Below are 24,683 nucleotides of genomic sequence, written 5' to 3' on the forward strand. Positions count from 1 at the left end.
AGTCAGTCGTAATTACTGAGCACTTACGGTGCGCAGAGCACCGTACTAAGTGCTTGGGAGAATACAATACAATAAACAGACATATTCTCTGCCCGTGACAAGTTTACCGTAGAGAGGAGGAGAATAGAAACAATTCAGGGAGGTAACGAGAAGCAGCGTGGCTTTGTAGGAGGAGCACAGGCCTGGGAGTCCGAGAACCCGAGCTCTACTCTGGTTTCGTCCTTTATTTGCTGTGTGACGCTGGACAAGTCACTAAACTTCTCGAGGACTCAGTTTCCTCATCTGTAAAAGGAGGATTAAAGTCCTCCTCTCTTCTACTTAGACTGGGAGCCCCATGTGGGACAGAGACTGTGTCCAACCTGATTATCTTGCATCTAGTGCTTAGTACAGTGCTTGACACACTGTAAGTGCTTAGCACCTATCATAATAATGAGTTACTGAAGCTACCTAAAACAAAATTCTCCTTTCAGTCATTCATTTGTACTTATTAAGCACCTGCTGTTTGCAGAGCACTTTACTACGCTCTTGGGAGAGTGAAATACAACAATAAACAGACGCATCCCTGGCTCACAACGAGCTTAGCAGTTTAGAGTGGGGAAGACAGACATCAATGCAAATAAGTAAAATGACAGATATGTACTTAAGTGCTCTGGGGCTGGGAGGGAAGAGCAAAGGGAGAAAGAGTGAAGCAGAAGGGAGTGGGAGATGAGGAAAAATGAGGTTTGGTTTGGAAAGGCCTTTTGGAGGAGCTATGCCTTCATATGTGGGTTCTTTACCACCCAACTCTCTACCAGAATGACTTTATGACAGAAAATGGGATGTCGTGAAGAGTCGCTGTGGGTCAGGAACGACTCCACGGCATTTGAAATTGAATCACCCAATTACTCTGAAGAGCGACATGGGCCTGAGATTCCCAGGATGTCAAATTGAAATCCCTGCTCTACCATCTGTCTGCTGTGTGGCCTTTAGCAAGTCACTTAGCTTCTCTATGCCTCAGTTTCATCATCTTATCAAATGGGGATCTATTACCCGGTCTCCCTCCTACTTCTATTGTGAACCTCATGTGGCAAAGAGACCGTGATTCACCTGTTTATCTTGTATCTACCCCAGGGGCTTCATACAGTGCTTGGTACATAGTAAGCGCTTAACGAATACCATTATTATTATTATCATTATTATCATTGAGAGCCGTGAGACAACGGGGCAGCTGCCCACCCTCACAGTGTGCTCTGAGTTCCCTGCGGAAGCCGCGTGGCCTAATGGATAGAGCACAGTCCTGGGAGTCAGAAGGGACTGGGTTCTAATCCCACTCCTCCACTTGCCTACTGTGTGACCTTGGACGAGTCACTTCTCTTCACTGTGCCTCAGTTCCCTCTTCTGTAAAATGGGGATTAAGACTGTGAGCCCCACGTGGGACGGGGACTGTGTCCTACCTGATCAGATTGTAACTTGCCCAGCTCTTAGAACACACAGTAAGCACTTAACAAATACCATTATCAATATTATTACCTGCTAGGTTTGGTAGTCATTGCATCACAACCGGCAGCGCGGTCTAACGGAAATAGCGAGGGAGGCAGGAGGTGGGGGAATGTAGTCCAGATCCCGGTATTTGCCTGCTACGGGTGACCTTACACACGTCATTTAACCTTTAACGTTTAGCATTAGCACGAGCAGCAGTGAGGTCTGGTGGATAGAGCACGGCCCTGGGAGTCAGAAGGACCTTGGTTCTAATCCCGGCTCAACCATAATCTGTTGGGTGACCTTGGGCAAGTCATTTCACTCTTCTGTGCCTCATCTGTAAAATGGAGATTAAGACTATGATCCCTCTGTGAGTCAGGGATTGGGTCCAAACTGATTTATTTGTACTTACCAACGCTTAGTACAGTGGTTGGCACATAGTAAGTGCTTAACAAGATACCATTTTTTTAAAAATCTCCGTTCTTCAGTTTCCGCATCTGTAAACTGGGGACAGATGACCTGTTCTCCCTATGTTTTAGAGTGTGATTCCCCAGTGTGGGACGGGGATTATGTCTGCTCTGATCAATTTATGTACACCTCAGTAAACAACAGAGTGCTTGGCACTTAGTAAGAGCTTAATAAATGCTGTCATCATTTTATCATATCTAAGGCTTTTAAGTAGCTTGGAGAGCCACCCTGGCTCGCTCCCTTCATTTATCAACCCTTCCCAGCACAACATACGTGTGTTACGCGGATCGACAGATCATTAGGAAAAACCAGTCAGGAGACTTGTAATAATAATAATAATTGTGGTATTTGTTAGGTGCTTATCTGCCAAGAATGAACGAATACCAAGTGCTGGGGCAGAGACATAATCAGGTCCCACATGGGGCTCACTGTCCAAGTAGGAGGGAGAACAGGTATTGAATTCCCATTTTGCCGATGAGGGAACTGAGGCACAGAGGAGTTAAGTGACTTGTCCAAGGTCACCCAGGCCCAGTCTCTCTCCACTGGGCCCCGCTGCTTCCCTGCACTGGCCCATTGGCACCGAATAACAAAAGCGTGACGTTGCTTGATGAGTGTTGGCTTCTCTATAGGAAACAGATGTCTTTTTGACAGGTTAGCCAGAGAAGAGACACAACCGACTCAATATCAAGAGATGTCCAAAGGGAAAGGAAAGGAGCAATTTGGAGGGCCTCCGTCCAGCTTGGGTCTTTCACAAGCGCAGGTGGAAGGGAAGGATGGATCTTTTTCTTTGTAATTCTTGGAGGCAGCTTTACAAGTCAGAAGAGCCAACAATATTTTGGAGCTGGGCTGTCATTGATTGGAAAAATTAAAATTCTCCTTTTTTCCACTCATTTGTGGCTACATAAAGTCCCCTTGTGTGACTCAGACTGCCTGCCTCATCCATCAATGTTGCTGTCCACTTCGTATTAAATAGAAGCGTTTCAGAAGAAGCGGCTTATTCTTCAAACTGACATTTGGGATTGTTAAAAACACCACAGTGACTTCACTTGGTTGTCTTTTTTTTTTTTTTTTTTTTGAGGCTTCCTAAGAGAACCTTAGGGATTGAGAAAACTGAATTTAACTTTAGTAACTCTTCAGGAAACAATATTTCTTGAATAGGATGAATTACAATAAATGGGACACTGTGTCCTTCATATGAAAAAAATGACTATTGGTCTGTAAATGATTTAGTTCTCTTAATGCTTGTCTCCCCCAACAGATGGTAAGCTCGTCGTGGGGAGGGATCGTGTCTACCGAGGCTACTGCGTTGGACTCTCCTTAGTGCTTAGTCCAGTGCTCCGCACACAAAAATCCCCCCGGTGAATTCCATCGGTCGATTGGAAGATGGGTCTCAGCAGTCAGTCCTAATTCACACCGCTCCTTTAGGGTTTCCTCCTCAAAGGAGGTCCGATCTTGAGGTTGCCGCGAAGCTAGTCAAGCGTCTCCATTTGTTAGGAGATTCAGGTTGAGCTGTCCAAAGCGTTTGAAATCCACCTTGTGACATAATGGGGGGAGGTTTGATTGGGCCGGGAAATAGGAGATTAAAACTAGGTGATCTGCAGAACTGTAGAATTCCAAGCCTATCCCATGGGCCAAATATAGACATAAAAGTGGGATACAGCAATTTTGATTTTAACATTCGTGATTTTCTGCTCTTCAGTGGGTGGGAGATGGTATCAGTGATTATAAAATGATAGAAAGGTACACCTTTTCTGACTCGTGGGCAGGGAATGTATCTATTGTTATTCCTGTATTCTCATTCATTCAGTCGTATTTATTGAGCGCTTACTGTGTGCAGAGCACTATGCTAAGCGCTTAGTACAGTGCCTCGCACACAGTACACGCGCAATAAGTATGAATAAATGAGTGGTGTGATTTTAGGGCTGATCATAGACCGTGATAGAAAATATAGCTATTATCTAGGGTACACTCCCCCAACAAAAGTTTGAAATATGTGGAGAAACAATATTCAGATGGAATTCCCAACAAAAGTTTTAAATATGTGGAGAAACAATACTCAGATGGAATTCTTCCTCTAATTATAGTACTCCCCTTCATTCACTCCAGGACACTTGTACATTGCTGTTGTGATTTGCTGTGGCTTCGCTGGTGTGTTTCTATTATTGAATTATTTGGATGTCTCTCACCTCCTTCAAAAGACGATGAACTTCCACAGTGGACTATTTTTGTTTAAACATCTGCCACGTGGTGGACATTTACTAATTCTGATTGGCTATATATATATATTCACTCTGTGAAGTGATTTTCAATAATTTTTGTAGTTATTTCTCATGAAAATGCCGCCACAGAGAAGGACCTGAGAAGCAGCATGGCCAAGGGGACAGAGAACAGGCCTGAGAGTCAGAAGGACCTGAGTTCTACCCCCGGCTCTGCCACTTGTCCGCTGTGTGAACTTGGACAAGTCATTTCACTTTTCTTTGGCTCGGTGACCTCGTCCGTCAAATGGGGATTAAGTCTGTGAGCCCCATGTGGGACAGGGACTATGTCCAACCTGATTAGCTTGTTTCTACCCCAGCGCTTAATACAGTACTTGTCACAGATAATTTAAGGACCATATGCGTTTATGATATTTAAGTACTTACTGTGTGCCAAGCACTGTTTGAAGCAGGGGAGCAGAAACAAGCTAATCAGGTTGGACACAATCCCTGTCCCACAAGGGGTTCTCAGAGTTAATTACCATTTTACAGTACCGGGCACATAGTAAGCGCTTAGCAGGTACTATAAAAAAAAAACCCCAACAAATTTCCATTTTATTCTAACTATACAAAGGGAAAGCGAAGAGGTTACCGAACTTGCCTGCAGCTCAATTTGTGTGTGATTGAATTTGGATAGGACTCAGGGCTTCACCTTCTACTTTGATTGTTGGGTGGTTTTTTTTCCAGATCCTCTCTCTGTTTTGAGGAAAGAAAATGAAGCTTCCCCTTTACTGTTGTGGTTTTACTATTAACAAAACAGTTATGTTCGAAAACCTGGTGCTAAGTGCTAGACTAGATTCATTCATTCATTCAATCGTATTTATTGAGTGCTTACTGTGCGCTGAGCACTGTACTGAGCGCTTGGAATGTACAATTCAACAACAGATAGAGACAATGCAGGGCAGTCATGCAAGATGCAACCATAGTCCCCCCCGGGGCTCTCATTGTAAGAGCAAATATCTTAACCCTATCTTAAAGATGGGGAAACAAAGATCCAGAGTGATTTTCTCCGTGATTTTCGAGGAGCAGTGTGGCTTAGTGCAAATAGAATGGGCCTGGGAGTCAGAGGACCTGGCTTCCAATCCCGTCTTTGCCACGTGCCTGCTGCGTGACCTTGGATGAGTCACTTTACTTCTCTGTGCCTCAGTTACCTCATCTGTATAGATTGTGTGCCCTGTGTGAGACAGGGATTACGTCTGACTAGATCATCCGGTAACTTCCCCAGCACTTAGAACAGTCAAGACACATACCGAGCACCTAAAAAATATCACCATCATTATTTACCCGATGTCCCATGGCGGGCAGAGGCAGAGCAGGTTTCAGAATCCGGGTTTCCTGATTTCCAGCCTCCCATCAGGCCAGGCCCCCTCTCTCTGAGTAACACTTAGGGCAGTGGTAAAAGAAACCAGGAAGGCTGTTAGAATCTGATGAATAAAAATATCTCTGAAGGAAAACAACTAAGCCACTGAAGTGGAATTCTTTCAATAATCCTCTAAAGCTAATAATAGTTTATAGTCCTTCTCTTTGACAGACTATGGGAAGATGGCACTAATTGTATTTTGTTTAATTTCTAACCTTTTTAAATAGCCATCCTCTTGCAGTGTGACTCCTTTTATGATCGTTTCTTGGTATGTTTGAACAGAATGTGAATCTCTTCAGATTTTTTTTTTTCTTTTTTGCTCATTTCTCCATTAGGCTTATGTGGACATGAAATGTGCCAATATTCTCCCCCGCATCTAATACTGTTTTTCTTTTTGTGGTGGAGTGTGCCATCTTTGAAGATGATGAACTTAACTGGTTGCCTCTGCATTACTCCTCTGAGCTTTCTATACGGTTTGAGGCAACAAGTACGGGAAGAAGTGTTATAGTGGGGGAAAAAAAGAAGTTTCTAGCATTCCTGATGAGCAGCTGTTTGGTTCGCGTTGAATCGTTCCTGGGATAAGCGTCGTTTTATTCTTTATACGGCTACGCTGGCATTATACTTCCTGTGAAAGGAATTCAGAATGATCCAAATGAATGGAAAGAGCTCTATCTGTGTGCGATTGGATAACTCCCAGTTTAACAGCTGTGAGGTGCTCAGAGTGAAAGTGGCTATCAGGGAGAAAGGAGATTAGGCAATTCTTGATTTTGCTAATTGTGAAATCCATCTTCCTTGACAATCTTTCATTTCTCATCAGCTGAGTCCAGATCTGTATTTTGTGCATAGGGCCGATTCCAGAGTTCAACCCCTTTGTTTCTTTTTGGTATTATCAAATTTCCCTACACTAAGACTAAATATTAGGGAAAAAATGAGTACATCAAACAGATTGGTCAAATTGAGATTTCTTTTAAAATGGAAAGAAAGCAAAAATAGCACGCTATTTCTCATCAAATTACTGTGTCCATTTGCGAAAATACAAAAATGATCCCTCCAGAGAGCTGAGGACCCCCAGCTTCATTATTTAGAAAATGAAAAATGAGATGATTTTTCTCGTTAAACGCGGAAAGGACAATATTGCCTACGATTGCACGGCTACGTCTCTGTAAAATCTTCCCTGCTCCTCTCCGGGCCCCTCCTCCTCCTGCCCCTCTTTGAATCTCCCATCCTTCCCAGCTGTATGTCAAGAGGAGATCTCTCACTCCTGTCAAAATCGACGACCCCCTCCTGGGCCTCTGACCCCCTTGCCTTCTCACATTTTCGAAACAGTGGTCCTCTCGCTTCTTCCCTTCCTGCCTGCCATCTTCAACCAGTCACTTTTCAGTGCCTTCTTCCCCACTGCTTTCAAATACTCTCGTATATCCCCAGTCCCGTAAACACCCTCACTTGACCCCCTGGTTCCCTCCAGTTACCACTCCGTCTCTCTCCTACCATTCCTCCCCAACCCAACTCCTTGACCAAATTTGTCTGCGCTCACTGCCCCCACTTCCACTCTTCCAACAAATGTCCTCGTCCCCCGGCAATCTGGCTTTCGCCCCCTTCCCTCCATAGAAATGGACTTTCTCTAGGGTCACCAGTGACCACCTCCTTGCAAAATTAAATGTCCATTCTAGTCCTCCTCAACCTGTCTGCTGCTTTCAACACGGCGGACCACCCCCTTCTCCTTGGAACATTATCTATCCTTAGCTTCATCGACATTGTCATCTTCTGGTTTTCCCCTCCTGACTTTCTGGCCTCTCCTTGTCAGTCTCTTTCACAGGCCTCCTCCCCCCCTAACTGTGGGACTCCCTCAAGGCTCGGTCTTCCCCCGTAGACTGAAAACTCTCTCCGGGCAGGGATCACCTCACCCACTCTATTTCATTGTACTTTTCCAAGAACTTAACTCACTGCTCCTCACCCAGCGAGTGTGCAATAAATCGATTGATTTACGAGGAAATGGCTGAGCCAGTCCTGGGTGAAACACTTGTTCTTTAAAAATAATAACTGTAATAATAATACCGCTACTACTACTAATAATAATTGTGGTATTTGTTAAGCACCTTCTAGGAGTCAAGTACAGTACTTTACTAAGCACCGGGGTAGGTAATCAGGTTGGAAACAATCCCTGTCCCGCATGACGCTCACAGCCCAAGGCAAGTGCAGAATCCGTGTTTCTTAATGATACACAGATTTTTAACCAGATGAAGAGTGGGCTTGCTGCCCGTAGCACTTTTTATAAGCTAGCAAAGCAACCACTCAGAATACTAGGTTGAGGGCCCTAACGCCCACCCACACCTCCCCGCATCCGAGTGGCGAGGAATGACTGATTCGGTCAGTCAGTCGACTTTATCGAGCACTTAGTGTGTGCAGAGCACTGTACTAAGCAGTCGGGAGAATACAATATAACAGACACGTTCCCTCAGTTTCCCCAGCTGTAAATTGGGGATAATAATACCTGAACCCTACCTCTCAGGGGTGTTGCGAGGAATTAATAACTGAATAATATAAGGCGCTTTGGTAATAAAAGCACCACATAGAAACACTGTTTATTTTATTATTTTGCGCGGGGGTCGGGGAGGGGGAGAGCAGCATGGCATCGTGGACAGAGCACAGGCCTGGGAGTCGGAAGGTTATGGATTCTAATCCTGGCTCCGCCTCTTGTCTGCTGTGTGACCTTGGGCAAGTCGCTTAACTTCTCTGTGCCTCAGTTACCTCATCTGTAAAATGGAGCTCAAAACTGCTCTTTCCATTAGGCCAAAATCCCAGCGTGGACTCCTCAGTTCAGACCACCTTGGACAGATAAAAAGACGGTCCTCTTCTGTGTTGTCATGTTTGATGTTCACAGCACCTGACACTATTCCCACTAATATATACCCATTATTATGTAATCACTGACTCGGTTTTGTTATCAGTGTTTCTCAGTGCTTAGCCTTGGCTCTTTCTGTCTTTACTCAGCTCCCAGGTGAAGACTGTTAAACTACGAACCATTTCCCTGCACAGGAATTTAGTCAGAAAAGTGGCATATTGCTTTTTTAGGGCGGGGAGAATGCATTTGCTCAGAATGTAATAATTTTCATAGCGCTTTGGAATGGACTTCTGTAGCTTAGAAAAGCATAAAGCATATAGAGCTGTATCCTGACCCTTATTTTCTGAGTTTCATAAATTTGTTTTGCTACGCTGCCATCTCCAAACATAATTGGCCCAGTTTCGGGAGTAGAGTGCCATGTTCACAGTGGGTACTCAATAAACACTTGCCGTTGACGGGAAAGATGAAATCACATCAGTGCACACCGTTACCTAGCTAAAGTCTTTTTAATCCCTCCTTCACCCACTTTGTTTTCCTGGCCTATTGATTCCCTTTGTTTTTCTGCCGGATATCACTTTGAATTCCTCTTTCCTTTTCTTGTTAGCCTGAGGTTAAAAACCTGGTTTCTTGGAGAAATAAGGTTTGGATAACCTTTGCAAGAAGCTGGATCTAAGATGCAGTAATTAAAGCATGCAAATAGGTCACGCTAATTTAAAAATTTCTAAGTGGCTTAGTATAATTGAGGACACTCAGGTTAACTTTATCTTACCAAAGGACTTGCCAATAAAAAAAATCAAGGGTTATTCCAAACAACTTTTTTCTATTAGAATACATACTGGAAACACCACCTCCTATTTTAATTAAATCTTTCTATTCAACAGATCACGGCGCTCTGCTGTTTTTACCTCTGATGATATTTTCAGGGGCATGAAGGTGTTCACTTGAAAAGATTTAGAGTTTCCATTACATTTTCCATACACAGCTACGTGCATAAATGAGCAGGTGAAAAACATTCATCTGCTCCACTAGTAATGAGCAAAAAAACAGAATCTCTGGAAGAGATTTCCATTTTTCTAAATCCTCCCCCAAACAGAAAATATTACCTATTGCCCCTTCATTTTTACCAAAGGACCTGAAAAATGTTAATCCCTTTCCTTCATTATTGGTATTAGCCCCTTAAAAAAAGAAAATAGATTGCTCTGGAATCTTTCTGACCCAAAAGGAAAGTGTTTTGGAGCCTTTGCACTGCCATGCTGCTAGACCCAATATACTTTCAAAAGAGCGTTCGTTGAGAAATGTCCAAAACATAAGACCCGAACTCATCCCTAAACCATCCCTGTTTCAAAACCCCATTTCTATTTTTAAAAGGTTGATGTTATGATACTAATGACGCTGTCAACTTTTATTCATACCCAGATGATGCTTTTCCTAAGACAACTTTGTTTGGCCCACATAAAAATGCATTTAGAAAAAAATTGGCACGTGTAGATATTTGAGTTGCAGTGTTAACTTGGCATTACCCTCGGGCCTGGCAGTCTCCTCTATGCTTGCCCTTGTCTCCCCCAATTATACGCCTCAGTATTGAAGCCAACACCTGTGGCCGCATAAAAGACTATACACAGCAGCTGCAGAACGCGGATGTCCCATGCCGAAATAAATTTCGAAAGCAGAAACATCCCAGTCTGTGGCTGTTTCCCTTTTTGAGTCTTTCAAGATCCATTAGGATTGCTTCGGGGCTGGAGACTAGATCCTTCCCTGATCTGTTTAGTAAACAGAGAACCGAGGACTATTTCTGGTTCAAGTTGATGACCGAATTGTGCAGAGATGCGTATTTGGGGCTCTTGAAGTCAGTCGGTCGGCTAGCGGTATTCTTTGAGTACAGAGAACAAACCGGGAATGCAAAAAAGTACAAGCGTCTGCCCGAGAAAAGCTTAGATCTAGAGGAGCAGAAAGGGCAAAAAGAAAAACGCAGATATTAACAACAGGAGAATAGAATTATAGGGAACCAGCGTGGCTTAGGGGAAAGAACACAGGCCTGGGAGTCAGAGGACCTGGGTTCTAATCCCGGCTCCAGTGCTCGTTTGCTGTGTGACCTGGGGCAAGCTGCTTAACTTCTCTATGCCTCAAGTACCTCACCTGTGAAACAGGGATTTAAGACTGCCAGCCCCATGTGGAGCAGGGACTCTGTCCAACAGGATCCGCTTTTATCCATCCCACGCTTAGTACTCTGCCTTGCACATAGCAAGCGCTTAACAGATATCACAGTTGTTATGATCCCTCTGCCTGGCACTTAGTGAGCGCTTAAATACTACAAAAATATAGACCAAGAATAGAGCTAGAGCACAAATAGGAAGTTAGACGTTAAAGGACTTTGGAGTTTCACATCAAAAAAATGACACATAAACCTCCGTCTTGAGATTTCAAGCAATCAACCAGTGGTATTTGTTGAAAACTTACTGTGGTGCAGTATTTCTCTTAACGTTTGGGAGAGAAGCAGCATGGAGGAGTGGAAAGAGCACAGGGATGGGAATTAGGAAACCTGGGCTCTACACCCGTCTCCGCTACTGGCCTGTTGTGTGACCTCAAGCACGTCCATTAATACCTCTGAGCCTCTTTTTCCTCCTCTGTCAAATGGGGATTAAATATCTTTCTCTTAGACTTTGAGTCCCACGGGGGACAGGGACCGTGTCTGATCTGACTGCACGGTGTCAAACCTAATGCTTGGCAAATAGAAAGGACTTGCTAAATACCACAATTACCATTATTATTACAATAGAGAATCTCCATGAAGGAATCAGTTGCAGGGCTGGCGATTAACATCGTACCACTCACGCTTTCTTACCCATGCCAGTTACAGTCGACTGAGCTAATATACGTGAAGACCACACGTGCCCTCTGAGAGAAGTAGGGGAAGCATAGTGGTCTAGTGAAAAGAGCACAGGCCCGAGAGGCTCCCTCATCCCTCAAGACCCCATTTCTCCCTTTCCTCCTCCAAAACCGCTTCTCTTGAAAATCCCTTGAACTCGCTCTCACCATTTCAAACTTCCTCCCTCTCCCTTAAGCCACGAACCCTGTTTAGGCGAGAGCTCACCGATCGATCGATGGTATTTATTGAGCGGTTACCGTGTGCGGAGCACAGTAGTAAACAGTGGGGAGAATACGATATAAGAGAGTGGGAAGAAACAAAGCAGCGTGGCTTAGTGGAAAGAGCATGGGCTTGGGAGTCAGAGGTCGTGGGTTCTAATTCCGGCTCTGCCACTTGTCTGCCGTGTGACCTTGGGCAAGTCACTTAACTTCTCTGTGCCTCAGTTACCTCATCTGTAAAAATGAGGATTAAAAAATTGTGAGCCCCACGAGGGACAATCTGATTACCCTGTATCTACCCCAGCGCTTAGAACAGTGCTCTGCACATAGTAAGCGCTTAACAAATACCGTAATTATTAAAGAGCTTACAATCTAGCTTTGTCCAAGCTGATTATCTTGTCTCTAGCCCAGTGCTTAGCAGAGTCCTTGGCCCATGGCAAGTGCTTAATACAGTCCATCAAGATAAATCATTTGCTCCTCTCCTTCTTTTTCCAATTTCTCTAGTGGCTTCTCTTGGAGAGATTATAAATGAGCTTGGTCAGGGATCTTGTGTTCTACAAGTCCTTCCCTGTTCTGGTTGCTTTCACAGGGCAGCAATCATCCTATAATTCATACCCCAGTGAGCGCACATACACATTCCCAGACCAGGGACACATAGAGTGAAGCAGCTCAGAGTGGCTTCTGAGGATCACACGAAAATCTTTTTAATGGGACGCAGAGGAAAGAGGAGAGAAGCTGGAGGGAACCAAGCAAACTAGATGAAACAGAGGTTATTAATGTTTGGTAACCTTAGAGAGATGGAGGAAGCAGTGGTAGGAGTAAGAAAAAGCTTGAATAAGAAAAGAGGAAACTGAGATTGAATCAAATAATATTTATTTGAGTATTAAGTGCTTGGGAGAGGATAATAGAGTTAATTGTACTCTACACTGCAACACTCCCTCCTATTTAGACTGTGAGCGCTTAGAACAGTGCTTGGCACATAGTAAGCATTTAACAAATACCATCATTATGTTTATGTGGGACCTGATTATCTTGTATCTATCCCGGCACTTAGTATGGGATTGGGCACATAGTAAGCCTTTAACAAATGGCATTATTATTATTATTATCATCAATTAACAGGATGATCCCTGCCCTCAAAGAGTTTTCAATCTAGCAAGGGAGACAAGACAAGAATAAATTATAGGGAGGGGGAAGCAATCAACTTTGAAGCAGCATGCCTTGTCTTGTTTTATGCCTTCGAGTCATCTCCGACCCACAGCGACGCCGCAAACACGTCTCTCCCAGAACGCCCAAAGCAGCGTACCCTAGTGGAAATAGCGTGGGCCTGGGACGCAGAGGACCTGAATTTTAATCCTGGCTCTGACCGTTGCTTGCTATGTGATCTTGGGCAAATCACTTACCTTCTCTCTGCCTCAGTTTCCTCAACTGTAAAATGGGGATTAAATACCTGTTTTCCCTCCTACTTTGACTGTGCGCCTCAGGTGGTACACGGACGCCATCTGGCCTAAAGAACTTCAGAGGAGTGTCAAGGGTCTTATTGGAAGAAACGGATCTGTTCAAACTATTCTATCCTGCCAGGCTTGGTGATGGATCAAGAGATCTGTAATCTGGAGTCAGAAAATGCTTCCAGCCCAGAATCTTTATATCACAGTCATATTTTATTTCAGAACAACAGGTATAATCAAATAAGGAAAGGGGAAAGAAACAAGGAAAGCAAGCACCATCTGCTCCGGACCGTAAGCTCGCTGTGGACAGGGAATGTGTTTACCAACCTTGTTGTATTATACTCTCCCAAGTGCTTAATACAATGCTCTGCACAGTCTTCTCAATCAGTGAAACACTGGTATTGCACTTTATTTTGCGCAATCAAATGCTCAGTAAGTGCTCAATAAATACCACTGATGATGACGTGCTCAGATACAAACATGTTTTAATGTCACTGTCATTGTGTGTCATTCATTGTTATTTTCTCGCCGCCGACCTCTAACCCTCGTCCTACCTCTGGCCTAGACCAACCTCTCTCCTCAAATCCGACAGACAATTACTCTGCCCCCCTTCAAAGCCTTATTAAAGGCCCATCTCCTCCAAGAGGCCTTCCCGGATTAAGCCTCCCTTTTCCTCATCTCCCACTTCCTTCTGCTTCACCCTGACTTGCTCCCGTTGCTCTTCCCATCTCCCAGCCCCCAGTATTTATGCACATAGCTGACATTTTATTTTATTTATTTGTATTGATGTCTGTCTCCACCTCTCTAGACTAGTTGGGGGCAGGGAACGTGACTGTTTATTGTTGTAATGTACTCTCCCAAGTGCTTAGTACAGTGCTCTGCACACAATGAGTGCTCAATATATACAAGTGAATGAATGAATTCTTTAAGCATTCAAATTACCAACAGATGCATAAATGCTCTGTTTTTGCTGTATGCTGCTACATAATTGATACGATTTAGTAGTTTATTCTGGAACTATAAAACTTCAAAATTTCTTACATGAAATTTCCTTTATTTTGCTCTCCAAGGTGTTTTGTTGGTCTCTCTCTGTGACTTTTAAAGAATCGCAATATATAAAGGGCCTCTTGAATCTAAGTCAATGTTTGGATATGTTTTAAACGGACCTGATAGAAATTTATCCTCCGTGCTACCTGTTCAGCGATTAATTTGAAGAGAGTTAAATGATTTCCATTAGAGTCTGAGTAGGCAACATGGGCTCATACAAAATTCAACATAACCCTGAACGCTTGAAGAAGTGCTCAGAGGAGACAAAGACTAGAGAGGCCATGGAAACTAAGCTACCTTATAGAGTCGCCTCAGAGGACGCTCCACCCAAAATACCGGTGCAACATGCGGGAGGTCATTCATACGGTCCCCGGCCCTGGCGTAAGATTCATATTTCGTTATAGGTGCGTGTCTGATGAAAGCAAGTCTTTAAAATACATTATAAACCGTGACCAGCATCTATACGTTTAACACATCCTGTGTGTTTGACTGTTCCTACCTTTCAGACAGCTGCATTCTATACTGTCAGCCACAGTCTGGTGGATATTGCCCTTCATTTCCATAGAAATCAATGATCTCTCTTATATTCTCCGCTTCCCTTCAGCAGGTAGAGGGAGGTTTGGGGCTAGAAGAGGCCTTCTGTGGCCTCATGGAAAGAGCCCAGGCCCCGGGGTCAGGAGGACCTGCGTTTTAATCCCCGCTCCGCCACTTGTCTGCTGTGTGACCTTGGGCAAGTCGCTTCACTTCTCTGTGCCTCAGTTCCTTCATCTGTACAGCGGGAATTTAGACTGCGAGTCCCGTGTGGGACGTGGACTGTGTCCAACCCGATTAGTTTGTAGCTACCCCAGCAGTAAGTACCTGGCACTTAGTAAGCACTTAATAAGTATATCATAAAAAAGAAACAAGGACCAGACCCCAAAATGGCCTGTTTCTCCCCACATTAATCCATCTCGTAGCTGTCAGCGATTGTTCAATTCAATTATATTTATTGAGCACTTACTGTGTACTAAGCGCTTGGGAAAGTAAAACACAAAAACAAACTGAACTTCCCTGCCCACAATGAGCTTACAGTCTAGAAGTAGACTTGTTCACGTGGTAGATTTTCACTGAAAAACACTCATTTTCACTTAATTCTTTCTGTTCCTCAAAGTTATCATCTGATCAGGCTAGCTTCCCTTTAAGTTTGCAAAAGTTCAAACAGGTTCATTTCAGATTTCACAGACCAAGGAGTAAAACTAGGGAAAAATAGGTTCATTTGGACCAATTTTAGGCCTATGCGATCCTGTGGCAAATTAAAAAAAAAAATGAAGACAAAGGTTTTACTACTAAAGCTTGGTTTAAAAGGGAATTTGAACAAAGTGTTAAAACGTTAGGGCCGCATTAACTTTTGAAAGAAAATAATCAAGCAAATGATTTTTAACACTAGACCTCTTATCTCTCTACCATGCCAACATTCCCTTGTCTTTCACCTAGGTATTGCAACACTGTCTAGATAGTGGGATTACTTCCTAATCCTTGACACCTGCAAACTAAAGATATAATGAGAATGGCAGCCTTAACAACAAATAATCTCTTTTGTCATTACCATGACCTTTCCCTTTCCCTCATGCTGCTTTCATAGCCCAGATTTGCTGCTAGCCCAAGTTCCCACTCAATCCTGGCTATTTCTGAAGATGTTTCAGGATGGGAAGCGAATGATTCCACTGTGCTTTTGCCGGAAGCATGGTATTTAAGCGACTGGCTGAAAAAGTAACCCAAAGAGTAAATAGAAATATTTTCAGAGCTCCTTTCGAGAGGCGGAAATTCCACAGCCTGATTCGTTCAGAGGAATTGGGTCGTGAATTCGATGCTCGCTGCTTAAAGATCACCCCCAGAGGGTGAAGTAAAAAGAATATTTCCATCAGCTAATGAATGCTTTTGGCTTCGAAACTCTTGGAGCAATCATCCCACATGCAGAGGGTTCCTAAAATCTAATCAGGTAACTCATTTGAATTCCGCGGATGAAGAAAGTGGGACTCTGCTTACCCCTGTCCGTGTCGTACAGAAAGACGAAGCGGTTCCATTCGTAGTGATCCAACAGGCTCAGGAGCGCTCCTCGGAGAGAGGGTCTCAACTGCAGCACGAATTGACTCTCCCCTTCGGTGGGGAAGCTCGGCGTGATGAGGGAGATGTGCAAGGCGCTGCAAAACGAGGTCAGGGTGTGGACCGACCTCTTATCGTATAATCCAAAAATGGCAAAAACTCCTCGAGAATACTGGGAGCAGACTGAAACAGAGGAGAAGAAGACAATCCCGTAATTAGCCCATTTCGCAAAGTCGTTATTCCACTAAGAAATACCACACTCTGTCTTATGAAGTCTGAGAAAGTCGGCATCCTGGGCTGGTTGTAATGCCATCAAAAATTAAAGGTAAACTGACAGATCAAAGCAAAAACACATTCATGTGGTCATATTTATTGAGCGCTTACTCTGTGCAGCACTATACTAAGGTGCAATATAAGCACAATATAACCATCAACAGGTTATATTGTCAACCATCAATGAATAGGTCCAAATTACCTGCCCGCAATGAACATACTGTCTCCTGGGGTAGTCATAGGTAATAATAATTATGGTACTGTGTTCTGTGCTCTGGGGTAGATACAGATTAATCAGGTTGAACACAATCTCGGTCCTACACGGGACGAATTCCAGCTCTGCCACTTGTCAGCTGTGTGACTGTGGGCAAGTCACTTAACTTCTCTGTGCCTCGGCTAGGAGACTGTGAGCCTCACGTGGGACAACCTGATTACCCTGTATCTACCCCAGCGCTTAGAACAGGGCTCTGTACATAGTAAGCGCTTAACAAATACCAATATTATTATTATTATTACACTCTTACCCCCATTTTACAGATGAGGAAACCAAGGCCCAGGGAAGTGAAGTGACTTGCCCAAGGTCACACGGCAGAAATGTGGTGGAGTTGTGATTAAAACCCAGGTCCTTCTGACTTCCAGGCCCATTTTCTATCCACTAAGCCACGCTGCTTTTCCGTAGGTAAACTTTGAAAACTCATATTCTCATTTTAGCTATCGTGACCTATTGCTTGTTAGGTCTTCCTGCTCTTCACTTATTTTCCCTTCCATCAGTCCGAACCTGGGCCAACAGTAGGTGAAATCTGCGGTCTGATTGTTGCACTGAAGCTGTTGTCACTGGTGGTTATGTGACCACGACCATAAATGAAAACAACAACAGCTCCCAAAGATCCGTTTAGCATTAACAGCCATAATAGTATTGATTGCCAGCATTAAGAGTATTTATTGCAAGTATCCAGTCCCGGAGAAACTCCTCAACTTCGGATTCAGGGCCCTCAATCATCTCTCTCTTTTTTACTTAACCTCTTTTCTTTCCCACTACAGGCAGCCTTCACACTTCACTCCTCTGTTGTTCACCAACTCACTGTCCCTCATTCCCAACTCCCCCTCGTTTGACTCTTCGCTCATGTCCTCCACCCTGACTGGACCATCTTTCTCTGGGTGTGACAGATCAGCCCTCTCCCCACCTTCAAAGCCCTACTGAAATCATATCAATCATTCAATGATTGTATCATTTGTATCATTGATCATTTGTATTTATTGAGTACTTTGTGCAGAGCTCTGTACCAAACGCTTGGGAGAGTACAATATAAAAGAGTCGGTAAATGTGTTCCCTGCCCACAAGGAGCCTATCTCCTCCAGGAAGCCTTCCTGGACTCAATCCCTCCCTATTTTCCTTCCCTGATGCCTTGTTCGTGCACTTAGTTTCACCTCCAAGCAATTAGGGTCCCCCCTGCGGCCCCCCATACATACATGCCCACATATCCCCAGAGTACTTATATACAAATTCCCATAAGCCTGATTTATTTTTTATGTTATTTGTTAAGTACTTCCTGCATGCCAAACACTGTTCTAAATGCTCGGGAAGATACAGATTAATTAGGTTGGACAGAGTCCTCGTCCTGTATGGGACTCACAGTCTAAATAGGAGGGAGAACAGGAGAACTGAGTAACGTTTCTACTTAGAGACAGGATACATAATTTAGACTGCATGAAATACCGAATCTACAAACACAGACAGCCTGAGGAATCCTGCCATTTCAAAGCTTCAACATTCTCGTTTCACTTCCGAAGGCTTGGTCTACCAAAATAAATACTTCTAAAGTCATCGTCATTAGGAAGTATTTACTGAGCAGCTAAGATGAGCATAGCCCCTTAATAGGCTCTGTAAATATCCTCTAGACAAATTCCCTGCCTTCACTAGCTTCCAATCAATCAATCAGTCAGTCGATGGCATTTATGAACGCTTACTGTGTGCAGAGCACTGCATGAAATGCTGGGGAAAGTACCACACAGCAGAGTTGATAATCGGTCAGTCGTATTTATTAAGTGCTTACTATGTGTAGAGCGCTGTACTAAGCATTTGGGAGAGTACAGTATAAACTGGTAGACACGTTCCCTGCCCACAAGGAGCTTACAGACTAGAGGGCTTTCGGTCTATTTTTCCTGCCTTTATTTCTAGTTGAATCATTTGAGCCTTTGCACTGAACTTATTTACCTCTTTTTTAGTCCCTTAATTTAGGTCAGAATCTGCAGCCAGGGGTCATTTTACATGCACCAAGCACAGAGCTGTGTTCTGGCAGTCAAATGTTAAAATATTAATAACACAGATGGAAGCCCTGGATTACCTTCTATTTGCTCTCGTAAATAGAAATCTAAATGTAAGATATCAATATTTTATGATTTGCTGGTTGAAAAAAATAGAACACTATATATTTTTAAATCCCCCAAATATATTCCTCGTGGATTGATGCCACCCATCACTCCCATCATGAAGAAACCAGTCATTTTGTCTTTCATTTAAAAGCAAAATTCTTATGCAAATGTAGCCCAACTTTCTGTTAAATTTTTCAGCTTAAAGAAGCTGGACTTGGAGATTTTTTGGTCTGATTATTTTTGAGGAATGGATTAAATTCACCCTGTGAACACCTCTTCATAATACCATAGCAGCTGGACTTGAGAAAGTCAGATATTTTAGAAGGATCCCATTAGTCCAAGCGAGGTGAAAGTTAACAAAAATGTAGAAACCACAAAGTATAATATTCTCATATACAGTAAAATGCTTTTCTTACATTTGAAACTTACTTTTGAAAGTAAGGTTTCAAATGGTAAATCTTCCTTTTGAATCTGTGTGAGGGTCTATATGGATTTACTGTGGGAGCATCTTCTGTGGGAGTTTGTCTATGTGAGAAGTGTTCTCTGTGAAAGTGTGTTTGGGTACATAAATGGGTGGGTGGGCATTTCTGTGTGAGACTTTATATAGCTGCATGTTGTGAAAACAGGATTAGGGCTGTGCATGTTTGCGTGTCTGAGCATCTCTGGAATAAATGATCTCTTGGGGTTTCGGGGCTAGAGGGTTGGCATAGTTTTAAATTCAGATTTAATTAATCCTCCACTAGGATTTCTCCTCTTTTTTACTCAATTAACAAGACTCAGAATAAGGCCTGAAACAACCCTAACAAAAACCACTTGGGAGTTCTACTGTGTGGGGAAAAAAAGAGCCACCACCTCAGTAATGTCAACAAATTCTAGGAGCTGCATAACAAAAGTGGATAACAAATATGCACGCATAAACAAACATTTAACATCAAGACTTCACATAAATAATAGAAAGAGGTAAAAACAAACTGCTGAGAGAGAGCAGGAAGTGATTTCTTTAAAGGCAGTGACTGTAGGAAAGCATCAACTCTTTAATGATCAGTGGGCTAGTATGAAAATATCCCTTATCTGTGTGTTGGATTTTACCAAACTGAAATCATGTGTGCCCAAGGCAGAAACGTGTCCAGTTTGGTTTATCAGTAATACCAAAGATATCAATTCATAACCAAAATAATCATTATGAGAACTCAAGTCCTCTGATTCCCAGTTCCAAGCTTGTTTTCATGGAGGCTTTATTTTGTATCTGAGGATTTTATTCAATTTTTCTCACTATTGCTGTTATTTTAATAATACAGTCTTTGTATAGTGCCTTTCTCCTCAAATTCGACTTCTCCATTTCATCAAATGAGTAACGCGACAGTTGCTGAATGGGCCATATCAAAATAACTCCAATATCACCTTAAGCATAATACGCAGAGACTGAAGAAATGCCCCCAAATTTCTAAATATTCTCTAAACTGGAACATCACAATTAGGGTTTTTTTTAAAAAAAAAAACAATGATATACGTCTAGACTAATGAGATAACGATGAAATAGCTTTATTGCTTTTAAAAATACTAAATACTGTAATATCTCTGTGGCTGACAAGAGCCCTCCTTGAATTATATTTGGGTGATTTTTTACCGAATTGGACGTCTACACTGCCGTCATTTTCGGGAGCTGTAAGTAGCAGGTGGCACGATGATAGGATCAAAAAATAATTGAGCTGGAACACATCTTGAGAAATGATCTGATCCGTTCCTTTGCCAGGGAGGTGAATTGCTAATCTCCCTGACATTCAAGGCATCCAGGGAAATTCTCTCCTGTTTCAATTCATCTATTTCCTCTTGCTCGATCCTCTTTCGACCTGGAAAAACGACCGGAAAGCAGCCTCTTCCCCAAAACATCTTTATATGTACCAGCCATCTTTTAGTCTACCCCCCCAGACTAATAGTTCCAATTTCTTTAAGAGTATCTCATGAGAACTCTTTTCCAACACTTTGATCATTTTTGCTGCCTTTCTCTTGCTTCTTTCCATTTTCTCCATGTCCTTTTTAAAATGAAGAGATTAGAAATGCGAAGTGGAAATGCAAGATTGCAGGAAAGGAGAGAGGAGGGTTGGAGATGTAGATTTGGGAATCATCTGCAAGGAGTTGGTAGTTGAAGCCATGGGAGAGAATGAGTTCTCTAAGGGAGTGGGTGTAGATGGAGAATAGAAGGGGACCCAGAGCTGAACCTGGAGGAGGAGGAGTTTTTAGGGTGATCACTTGCACCGATGGTTCCAATTTTGTTGATGAAGTATGTGGCCAGGTCATTAGGGGAAAGAAATGCTGGGTTTGGGAGGAAATGAGGTTTGAGGAAGGAGTTAAATGTCTGAAATAGCTGGTGGGGTCAGTGGGTATGGGAGTGAATTAAGAAGAAGAAGTATTGTTGTCAGGCAGTGGAGAGGGCTGAATTGAAGCAGATAAGAATGAAGTTAATGGGGACAAGGTCAGAGAGATGTCTGGATTTCTGCCAACAGCGCTCTGCCTCTCGGGCACAGGAGCGGAGGAAGCAGACTGTGGAGGTGATCCAGGGTGGCAGGTTAGCGATACGAGATCGAGGGAGAGAAGGAGGGCAAGAGAGTTGAGTTCAGTGGACGGGGTAGTGTTGAAGGCATCGATTCACACGTCAAGAGATGGCAGTTTGCGTATGGAGACTGAATGTGAGAGGATGGGCTGAAGAATATCGGAGGGGGTTAAAAGCACGGAGGTCTCTGAGGGGGAAACGGGCAGATTTGTGGGAGGTGGGTGTGTGGGAAGGAGAACAAGGGGAGGAGACTGTGGTCTAATAAAGGAATTTCAGCATTGGTGAGGATAGATACTGTATGGTTACTAGATATTATAAGATCGTATGTGCCGAGGTTGAGGAGTTTGTGAGGTGGGGTGGAGCAGAAAGTCAATGGGGGAGACGAGTGAGAGGAGGTGGACAGTGGAAGGATCATCGGGAAGATCCACGTGGGTACGGAAGCCTTTATGAGGTGGACACATTCCCTACCCACGAAGCGTTTACAAACTAGATGGTGAGACAAACATTAAAATAAATTACAGATATGTATATGAATGCAAGGTAGAAGGCAATGGTAAACCACTTCTGTATTTTTACCAAGAAAACTCTACGGATACACTACCAGAATGATTGCAGATGGAGAGCGGGGCGTTCTGGGAGAGATGTGGCCATGGGTTGTAGACATCTCTGAGCATAAGGCAAGAGAACATAAATGTAAGCTACCAAACTTGTTAAGAGCTCTCTGTGTGCCAGGCACTGTACTAAGCGAAGGGGCGGATTCAAGGAAATAGAGTTGGACACAGTCCCTGTCCCACGTGGGGCTCACGGCCCCAATCCCCATTTTACACATGAGGTCACTGAGGCACAGAGAAGTGAGGTGACATGACCAAGGTCATACATCAGACAAGAGGTGGAGCTTCTGATCTTCTGACTCTTAGGCCCAAGCTCTATCGACTGCAGCATGCTTCTTCTATTTGTTATTGTTGGTTACTATTAATTGAATTATCCAGTAAAATTCTTGCAGATATCACTAAATGAACAGTTTGGATGAGTTACTTGAAATAAATGCAAAAAGTATCGCTTGCTTCTTGTAAGAGAGAGATGTAAATTTTCAAATATTAGTACATCTAATACATTTACAGTTATTTCTCTGCTATCAGTATGAAATAGATTCCATTATCAATACGCTCCTATCAAAATCTAAATAGCCCAATATATAGTTAAAATCCCAGTAAATGATTTTAGGCAAGATTGTTGAACCATGGATATGCAGCCCGTGCTGCTTTCCGCAGGTTTTGCTGCAACGTATATTTGTGTTGGGACAAAATTTTAGGTAAGGAAAGGCTACACAGAATTATACTCTCTCAAGCGCTCGGTACAGTTCTCTGCACGCCGTAAGCGCTCAAAAAATATGATGGAATGAAATGGTATTTGTACGTTTTGCATTAGGCTCCTGCCTATAATATGTACATACTCATGTGGCTACATTTATATGTGTGTTTAGAGGTTTCATATTTTCAATCTGCACTATGCTTGGGGTCTTGGGGTCGATACAAACTAATCGGGTTGGACGCAGTCCGTGTCCCACATGGGGCTCACGGTCTTAATCCCCATTTTGCAGATTTTTTACAGAGAAGTTAGGTGATTGGCCAAAGGTCACACAGCAGACAAGTGGCAAAGCTGATATTAGAACCCAGGTCCTTCTGACTCCCAGGCCAGTGCTCTATTCGTGGCTCACTGGAAAGAGCACGGGCTTTGGAGTCAGAGGTCATGGGTTCAAACCCCGGCTCTGCCACTTGCCAGCTGTGTGACTTTGGGCAAGTCACTTAACTTCTCGGTGCCTCAGTTCCCTCATCTGTAAAATGGGAATTAAGACTGTGAGCCCCACGTGGGACAACCTGATTCCCCTGTGTCTACCCCAGCGCTTAGAACAGTGCTCGGCACATAGTAAGCGCTTAACAAATACCAACATTATTATTATTCACTAAGCAACAATGCTTCTCCAATTTCACTTCAAAAATCTGACTTGATAGAAATAACGCTCAGTGCCTCCTGTCCAGGATTGGAAAACGTCTCAGTCGGTTGCTGACTATAACAGAATTTACTAACTCAACCCCTAAAGGCATCACTGTACTTTATTCATATCCAGAAGCTTAGACCTTCTTAGACCTTCGTGAGGTGGCTAGCTAGATTAATTAAAGTAACTGGAGATGATCACTATAAGTGATGTGCCAACATTCAAATCGCTCTAAAATATTTCCCTTTAAATCGTATTACAGTTAGGTGCTTTAGCCCCGGCTGACTTAGATGTCGCTGCCGGATGCGACATCAGAGATCATGACGAGGTGCAGATGCATTCCATAAGCTCCCAGGAGTGCTCACAGCCATCCCCGTTTTATTGCAGCTCTGATAAAGAGCCATTTCAATTCTTAATTAAGCTAATTGAAATTTCGATAAAAATATACAGGCTCATTTGCCCATTCCTTTCTTGAGTCAAGCTAACTTAATGGGAACATATGGCTCATAAAAGCTTCAAAGGAAGCTCTCCTCTCCTCAAACCCAACAGCAGCTTTTTGGGTTTCCACATCCAGCAAAAACTTTTCACAATCAGCTTCAAGGCTCTCCACCAACTTCCCCACTGTTATCTTTCTAGTTTGCTGTTCCCTAACTTACTAAACTCACTGTCTTTGATTCTCCCAGGCCCACCTTCTAACTCAACATCTCTCTTGTCTCTCCCACCTTCATACCTTCCTCATTCTGTTTTCCTGGCTTGGAACTCCCTCCCTCCCTACGTAAGACAGAGCACAGCTCTTTCTATATTTAAAGCCCTCCTAAAATTCCACTTCTTTCAGTAAGACTTCCCCCATGGATTTCCCAGCATGTTAGATGTTTAAATATTAAATACGTCAACTAACTCTAGCACTTATGCGTTTATAACAGTAATAGGAATAATGGTATTTGTTAAGCACTTACTATGTGCCAAGCACTGTTTTAACTGTGAGCCTCACGTGGGACAACCTGATTACCCTGTATCTACCCCAGCGCTTAGAACAGTGCTCTGCAGATAGTAAGCGCTTAACAAATACCGATATTATTATTATTATTTTAAGCGGCTGAGGTTCTACGAGGTAACCAGGTTGTCCCACATGGGGCTCACGGTCGTAATCCCCATTTTACAGATGAGGTAACTGAGGCACAGAGAAGTGAAGTGACTTGCCCAAGGCCACACAGCAGACAAGCGGCAGAGCCAGGATCAGAACCCATGTCCTCTGACTCCCAAGCCCGTGCTCTTGCCACTAAGCCACGCTGCTTCAAACGTTAGTGAGTTTGCAGTGGACTGTAGCGAGCCTGATTTTTCCCAGGAACAGAGACACTGAGTAGGGCTGGATTTGGAATTTAGAGAAGCCCATTAATTCCATCAGATACCTCAATAATTGCCTAATGAGGTAATGCCCTTCTTCAA

General features: G+C 43.3%; 1 protein-coding gene across 7 annotated transcripts in view; it reads right to left on the bottom strand.

Annotated features, from left to right (window-relative positions):
- The window catches only part of GRIA4 (glutamate ionotropic receptor AMPA type subunit 4), a 244,609-nt gene that overhangs the window by 133,500 nt on the left and 86,426 nt on the right, over positions 1-24,683 (bottom strand). For all 7 annotated transcript variants that reach the window (XM_029047881.2, XM_029047882.2, XM_029047884.2 and 4 more), the window contains exon 3: positions 15,988-16,227. In XM_029047881.2, coding sequence (XP_028903714.1) covers positions 15,988-16,227 — 240 coding nt within the window. The remainder of the gene's footprint in view (positions 1-15,987; positions 16,228-24,683) is intronic.

Source organism: Ornithorhynchus anatinus, chromosome 20, assembly GCF_004115215.2.
Source record: "Ornithorhynchus anatinus isolate Pmale09 chromosome 20, mOrnAna1.pri.v4, whole genome shotgun sequence".
NCBI classification, from domain to species: domain Eukaryota; kingdom Metazoa; phylum Chordata; class Mammalia; order Monotremata; family Ornithorhynchidae; genus Ornithorhynchus; species Ornithorhynchus anatinus.